Below are 8,228 nucleotides of genomic sequence, written 5' to 3' on the forward strand. Positions count from 1 at the left end.
TCAGAAACATCCGGCCATCAATCCGGCAACTCTAATCATAATAGACATTGGATATGTTATATTTTTAACAAATTACTCAACTTTGCTATTATAAAAATAGACTAAAGTAACCCCCTAAACATGTATCTAAATTACCCACCTCTGCCATTATAGAAAATAATCTAAAGTAACCCCCTAATCGTCATGTAAATTATCCACTTATGCCATTATAAAATAATATCAAATAACCCCCTAAATTTTCATATATATATTATTCAATGATATCATAATAAAAAGTTAAAATGAACCCCAAATCTGAATTAAAATTATGTTATTATAATAAATCTTAAAGCGCATCAATATAAAATTCTAAAGTACTATTCCTATCATTATTAATATATTATTCATGTTATTATTTATATAAATATACTAACCATTATGTGTTTGTCACCATATATTCATGTATAAGAGAAGAGATAAGAATACCAATTTTTCATGTTTTTGACATAGCTCAAACAAAGTTTTCAATTAAACATATATCAAACATATATGGAGGTGTGATGCGAAGTGAGAAAAAATTGTTAGTAATTAAACCTATCATATTTATTACAATTACATAATGATAAATATGTATCTTTGTAGTATTAAATTAGAATATTTAATTGGTTAAAGAGAGTGGGAGATAGATAATTATTAGATATCTCTAACTAGCCCGTGCGGGAGCACGCGTTGATAGACTAGTACTACAAAATTGTCTTTCTGAAAATATATATTTTTATTTAGTGTTGAAAGAAGTATAAATTCATTTTCTTATTGTAGTGTATTGTAATTTTACAATTGATGAGAAAAATGTTGCTAGACAGCCAGTGCAGCTGCACAATCGAATAAGACATCTGTCCTAGTCAATCTTACTTCAGGCAATCAGCTTCTTGTTTGTTTGATTCCTTTGTCCGTTTGAGGGAAAGGTATGTGTGCTGGTTAATCACCTGTTATCTCCTGTTCTAGAAATTCCAAGTTTTGGATCATAGCTGTTGTCATATGTTTCCTTTGATCCTCACATTTCCATTTTATGGAAACTGATCTCCATGCAAGAATAACTCTTGGAGGACCTGCAGGATCTGTAATGTTTGATTATTTTTTCAGTGGCATAAATATAATGCAGAATCTTAGTCGTTGATAGTAGTGACGACCGAAATGCTGGCAGTGTTTTTCCACTTCGATGGAAGGATATGGAGGTAAGCTGGTATCTTTTTGTCGAAACTATTCATGTGTGTCAGCAGAGCACATACACATAGCACACAGTGCACATGTCTAGCTGCAGCACCATGTTTTTGTTTGCTAGTATATAGCTTGAACATGCACCTTAAGCTGTGAACTCTACAGCTCGATCCTCAGCTTAATCACTTTGCGAATCCTTTCAGGAATCTTCATTATCCTAAATGCAGTTACCTACCTCTAGTTAACCTAGCTCCTTGGGGAAGCATAATCTTATTATTTCGCATCAATGATAAGGTCAATAATGCTGCAAGGCTCGGGGGCACGCATGATTCGTCCAATCTTTGCAGTAAGAAAGATGGGGGCTGGTGGTTTCAAAAGGGCAAAAAGCTAGGAGAGCGGCGAATGTGCAGCACTGATGTGATCCTTGCAGTGGCATCATGATGTCCTCCTTGACGTAGTGTGGTACCTTCTGATGAAAGCTAGGCAATTGACTTGCGTTCTTGGGGGAGGGGAGCCAGGCTTGTAGGGAAGTAAGCGCAATGAGCAGCGTGGGTAACTTTTGTCTGGAGCTCCTTTTTCGGCGATGCATGCCTGTGGAGTGGCCTGCTTGGTCCCAGACGATGACGCCACGGTGACGGCCGGCGAGAGTTGAGAGGTCGGTCAGTCAGACAGCAGATACCTAGTCGTCCCAGCATGCATGCCTCTCTAATCTTTCTTGGTGTCTTCTTTTCCTTTGCGAGCCAACAAAATGAAAGTTGATGCTGGTGTGATGGAGTGGCCGCATCATAGTCATAGGCTTATCAGTAGCCTGCAAGGCTGCAAGAGCCAAGAGCTGACCTATACTAGGTGAGTGAGTGAGTGAGTGAGTGAGAATGGACGAAGTGTGCTGGGAATGCACATGGTACCCTGTCGTCATTTGCTTTCAGTGTTGATCTGAGCCCCTGATGGCAGATGGTACCAGCAGTACTGTGCGTGATTGTTCTTTTCCGCCCTGTTTGGTCCGTTGATGAAAAGGCCGGCCGGCCGGCCGGCCGGCACATGACCAAAGCCAGCCAGCAGCAACCACCTCTGTTGCTGATGATCCCGGCGCGCCCATGATTCGTCCGCCTCAATCATTTGCCACCGCCTGACGCCTCGATCTCCATGCTCGATCGCCTTCTTGCATGCACCTGTATTCATCAGAACCTGCATCATGCACTCAGATACGGCGACGTACCTAGCTCGTCGCCTCTTTCCTCGCCGTATCGCCGTATCTTCACTGCAGTGTAGAAAGTATAGTACGCAGTGGCAATGTCTGAACGTTTTGGCTAGCTGAGAGGTAGAATGAAACTGTTGTGCTACATTCAGCTCTGAACACACCATTCAACTCAGAGGCAGGGAAGGCACTGTGCTGATACATCAAGGTCGCTCTGATGACAGGACATGTGTGTTTATTACCCTCTCGCATATGGAAACACCATCATCTTTAAGTCCATTGCACAGTCTCTCTGCTTACAGTGTCTATGTACAGTTTATAGCCAAATCATAACCATGCAGCATCGGTCGTACTTCACGGTTGTCTGGAATTGAATTAGGGATTTGAAAAAGCGTATGCAGTTATGGCTTGACTGCTTTCCTGTTCACCCAACACTCCAATGCTTCATGGGCCAAACAGTAAATTTAGTCGGATCGCATAGGTTTCTGTGTAGGTCCACGCTCGACAGAGCAAATAGACAATTTGATCTATGGCTTTATTTAGTTCGTGAATTTTTTTGGGTTTTTAATACCGCAACACTTTCATTATTATTTGGCAATTAATGTCTAATTATAGACTAATTAAGCTTAAAAGATTCGCCTCGTCGTTTACAGTTAAACTGTGTAATGAGTTATTTTTAAATGTATTTAATGCTCCATGTATATATTCGAAGATTCGATGTGATGGATAATGTAGAAAAATTTTTGGGAACTAAACATGGCCAATATGGATATCTTAACAAAAGCATGCTTGCTATATGTCTGACAACTTAATCAAAGATGATTTTAGGTGATGGAAGATGTATAAGTATATAACGAGGCATAATGGTAGAGGTTTGAGGTTGGGGGATTTTTCTTTCATCTCCATATATACATCACTTGCACTACGGGACACGGCCTTTGCACTGTTTCCGGTAGTGTTGGCGATAGCATTTTGGGTACGGCAGCTATAGTCAACACACATTGGGAACTTGAGGGTGGGGACGAGGTTAGTTTTGAATCAAAGATGATTTCAGGGACGTAAATGCATAGCAAGGCACCATGGCGGAGGTAGAAGTTTAAGGTTGGGGGATTCTATTCTTCTTCCTTCTCCACGCATCACACATGTCGACGGCTCTCAGCAACAGTGGCATACGTGCGCCTGAGACTTGCGGTTGCGAAATGAGATGTTTTCAGGCTACAACCCTAATCGGTTTTTGGTTTTTGCTGAGATTAATAATGATGAGGTCTTTGGTACTGCTTCCCTCGCTAGAGGAATTTTTTGCAAACCCCCACTCCTAGCACCTAGGGATTTTGAATAAAAAAAACCTAGCACGGGTTTCCAGGTCAGCAATGGCGGCATCTGCGGGGGTCATTTTCTTCACAGAGGCGTTAAATCTTGGAAAATCCCTCCCCCAGTGGATGTTGATATAGTGTGAGGGTGGCTATTGATCTCCATTGAGTTGGCTACATGCTAGCGACTTTTGTTGCTGTGGACTGTGGTGACCTTCGCAATGCGTTTGTGGTTGTGGCGTACTGCGATATGACAGTTTTTGTTAAAAAAAACACATTCTCCATTCCGCCTTCACGTTTCCTCTCTTCTCCTCCAACCTTTAGAGGCATTCCACCGTAAAATCCATCCATGATAGGGCAGCAGGCTCACCGTGCCTGACCCTAAGAACCGCGATGGTGAATGGTGATAGGTGTGATGGCAAGGTGCTGCTGGCTGCCAATGCAGGGGGCTAAAGGAAGGTCAATACTGGGGAGCGTGGCAGTAATGGCATACACAAAGTGGATTTATTAGCATGGGCGAGGGCGCATGATGAAAGGTGGGTTCAAATACGAGAAAATCTCTGAGGGCTGCCTATATTTTTTTTAGATAATGGAAAAGAATATCTGGCTTCACCCTCCTCATCGAGGAGGGCTGCCTATATGGAGGGTGACAGATTGGGGAGTGATGTCACTAGCCAAATTCATGGTTCCTTGCTGCTTTAGATTAGTTGGACGAAGTAAGTAGGAGAACAATGTCGGGAGGAAAAAACAATTGTGGACCATCAGATGATGGTCCGATGGTCCATGATCTTGCTTTCACATTATCAACACCCTAATCGAAATACGTTAAAAACTTGACTAACCTAGTTTCAAAAAAAAAAAATACTTGACTAACCTAGAAAGAACTAGGTGATATTTTTTTTTGACACAACTAGGTGATATTGTGAATAAGAAGAAATACAAATCCAAATTTAAGTCCAAAAGAATCAAGAACGTAGATGTGGTGTCCAATCAAACGCATTTATTTCATATAATTTTACTTTTGGCCAATCAAATTAATTTATTTCCATTTCTTGATCACCATATGCTGAATTTTCTAATGAATTGGCCGTGTGCGCGGTCGCAGTGGTTAGAACTATTTTCTTTTTCAAAAAAAAAATCTCCACCACCTTCCGGCAACTAAGTTTAACTTAGTTCCTTATAATTTTTCCAAATATAATAATTAATTTCTTTCTTCTAGCCCTGTACAACTAGTTTTTTGTTTTGTTGCACAACGCGTTTTTTTTCTTTTTTCTTTTAGGCTGTAAACTAAGGTTGCAGATTCAACGTAGTGGTAGCTATACAATAAGAGAAGCATTTCTCCTTTTTGTCGAGTGCATCAAACATGAACCAGACGATGATCATCTCACGCTGAACATGGCGGCAGCATGGCATTAATTCACAAGAGCTGAAATCTATGGAGAAAGAGTTACAGCAATGGCGCGGTGGCGGCAGCTGTCGAGATCGATCGCCAACAGCTAGCTGCGCATCACATACAGCGACCGCCTGCTTCCTGCGGCGGCGCAGCGCAGCGTGCTAGCTAGGACTAGGGGTGGAAGCGCTGCATGCAGGCGTGGCAGGTGATCTCCAGCGCCGCCGCGGGCGACGCCGCCGAGCCGACGATCCGCCTCGCCGCGATCTGCTTCATGCGCTCCACCCGCTCCACCTCCTCGCGGGCGCGCTCCCAGATCGCCCTGGCGCGCGCGAACTCCCGCTCCGCGAGCTCCAGCTCCCGCCGAGCCAGCTCCCGGACGCGCTCCGCGTAGGCGCGCTCCGCGCAAGCCATCTGGGCCTGCTCCGCCGCCTGCTGCTTCACCGCCGCCGCCTGCTGCTGGTGCTTGTGCTGCTGCCTCGCGCCGGCGGCCGCCGCGGCCGCCATCATCATCACCCCCGGCGCTGCTCTCCTGTTCTCGTTCGCAAGTGGCGACCCCCGCGGCGGCGGCGGCGCTGGCGGCGTTGGGGGCGCCGCCGACGGGTGCGGCCTCGGCGGCCCGATGCTCATGGACAGGTCGAGGTCCAGCTGCGGGTGGTCCGTGGCGCTGGGTGGCGCCGCTGGCACGTCGTCGGACAGGGCTCGGCGGCCTGCCGGCGCGGGGAGCAGCAGCAGCTGGAGCTGGATCTCTCTCTGGCCTTGCTCCTCCATGGAAGAACCAAGAAGTTAAGGGAGAACAAGCAGGCACGAGGTATCTCTGCTTGCTTGCTGGCCTTCTTGCTAGGTAGGTGTTGTGGTGTTTGTTTGTAATACTGCTAGCTAGCTTTGTGTAGTTGTATGGTGTCTATATGTAGCCTCTGAGAGAGCAAAGCTAGTGAGCAGATCAGATGTGTGATTTTACCGAAAGGCCCTTGTTATTATCTGAAATAAAGAGACACTGCAGCTAGTTAGGGACATCCATGCATGCATGGTTTAATTAGGCAGCTGCTGATTTGTGTGGTCCAGAGAGATGATCGAAAGGCCTGGACAACAACCTATCTTGTGGATGCAGCTGCATCTAATCAAATTCTTGGCTACTTTTTGTAGGCTGCCTATGCAGTAGTTTGTACTTTCTTCCATGTGCGATTTGGGTACTTTGTATATCAGTGGTCATAGCCCAGAGCTTGTTCATTGTTTTCTTCCGGGGACACAAAAAATACAAACTGAAATTTGGTGTCATAATTAATGGCACATGTGCTTTGTTGCATGCATGTTATTCTAGACTTATTTTTTGTTGCCTGTGTACATTTTTGGCTAATAATAGAAGGTTGGATGTGCATTATTCGTGCAATGTGAACGTCTCCGTGTACCATGTTTCAGAAAAAAAAATGCATCAAGCTGTTAGTACTAAGATCTAATGTAGAGTACTATTACTAAAATCTGAATGTTTTTTTTGAGAAGAGAATCTAGTAGAGGCTTTTTTTCGCGCTTTTAATTATGCTCGCAAGACCTTGACGAGCTCGGGGAGGTATCTGCCGACCAAATCCCGAATGGGGCACAGGGGGAGCTCAAGATGTTCTTTCATGGCCGCTTTTGTTCCACATGCTGCGTGTCTATAGCTTTACGGGTTGGCAATGGCGCAATAATGCGTTGCATTTGCGGACATGTTCTCCGACCCTCCCCCGCGCGCGCGCGAGACGGCCGGGGAGAAGTTTCATGCTTGCCTGTGCCTGCTTGGGTGCGTGCATGCTGGGCGAGAGCTTTATAGTAGGCCTAGGTTGTCCGCCCTGTAAAAAAGATAGAAACCATACAAAGGCGAGGGGGTTCGAAAAGCTAATTAAGTGTGATGAGAGAGAGAGAGAGAGAGAGAGAGAGAGAGAGAGAGAGAGAGATGGAAACACTATTAGGCTACAGGGCATTGGAGCTGCTTCTTCTTTGGAGCTTGCCTCGATCGTTGCCTTTGCTCTTTTGCAGCTTCGATCTACTGCTTTGTGCGTGTATTACATTGGGATCGTTCACTAATTCTTGGGCGCGTGGTCTTCAGTGTCCTTGTGTTGTCTGTGCATGTTACCCATGGATCGGCTCTAATTAATTATATTCCCATTATATGTTTAGTGACAAATACTCCTGTAACGAACATGGCACCATTGATGCCATTTCGAGTGATTTTGGTGATCGAATGACAACACAACACTTGGACTAATATGATTGTTAAGATAATCATTCTCAGGCTTTTAGGTTCAAGTGATGACAAAGAGAAAGAGAAGATAGGCGTAGCAAGGCCCGATGGACTGCCCCTACGGGGGTTCCGCTACCCGGTTAGCGGACGGGGGTCGAGGGGGAGCCGCCCCTTGCGGGTCTCAGGGCAGCGCCCTGAAAGCTCTTCGATTCAGGAGCACCGGAAGAACCGACGCCAGGGCATCGGAGCATCCGATGGTAGTCGGAAGAACCGACGCCTTGATACTTTGGTGCAGAAGGGAATCGAAGCCAAGTCAGCCTATAGGCACCGGTTGAACCGACGGTCTAAAATAGGGCATCGGTGCAATGGCCGTCCTTTGTACCAGAGACGATGTCAAGTGCCCAGAAGAAGTTTCTTCAGCACCGGTTCAACCGACGGTGCATCGGTGCATACCACCGGTGTAATGACGTCAGCGTCCAGGAGAAGATTCCTTCAGCACCGGTTGAACCGGTGAGGCATCGGTGCAAAGCATCGGTTCAACCGGTGGTCTCTGCGTCAGCCATCAGGAGTCCAACGGCTACTTCGTGTTATGAGTGACCGGATGAACCGACGCTACCCTGCCAAGAGGCATCGGTTCTTCCGGTGGTACGCAGATTTTCAGCTAACCGTTGGAGCAACGGCTACAAGACTTGGTGGCCTATATATACGCCTCACCCCGGCCATTTGAAGATTGCTGGAGTTGCTGGACATCCCACACACACCCAAGAACATCTCCAAGCCATACAAAAGCATCAAGATCATATCCTTAGCCCTTAGCACACTTTGAGAGTGTTGTGTAAAGGATTAGCTCTTAGTGAGTGAGTTTGCAAGGCTTAGAGCCTTTGTGCTGTGGTTCATTAGTGAACCAAAACAAGAGCT

General features: G+C 45.6%; 1 protein-coding gene across 1 annotated transcript; it reads right to left on the reverse strand.

The window, feature by feature from the left end:
- Positions 1-5,266: 5,266 nt before the first annotated feature.
- LOC120640072 (protein indeterminate-domain 16-like) lies at positions 5,267-5,863 on the reverse strand. Its single transcript, XM_039915963.1, has one exon. It carries the CDS (start codon positions 5,861-5,863, stop codon positions 5,267-5,269), a length of 597 nt encoding a protein of 198 aa, XP_039771897.1.
- Between the last annotated feature and the right edge of the window lie 2,365 nt (positions 5,864-8,228).

This window comes from Panicum virgatum, chromosome 7K, assembly GCF_016808335.1.
Source record: "Panicum virgatum strain AP13 chromosome 7K, P.virgatum_v5, whole genome shotgun sequence".
Lineage (NCBI taxonomy): Eukaryota > Viridiplantae > Streptophyta > Magnoliopsida > Poales > Poaceae > Panicum > Panicum virgatum.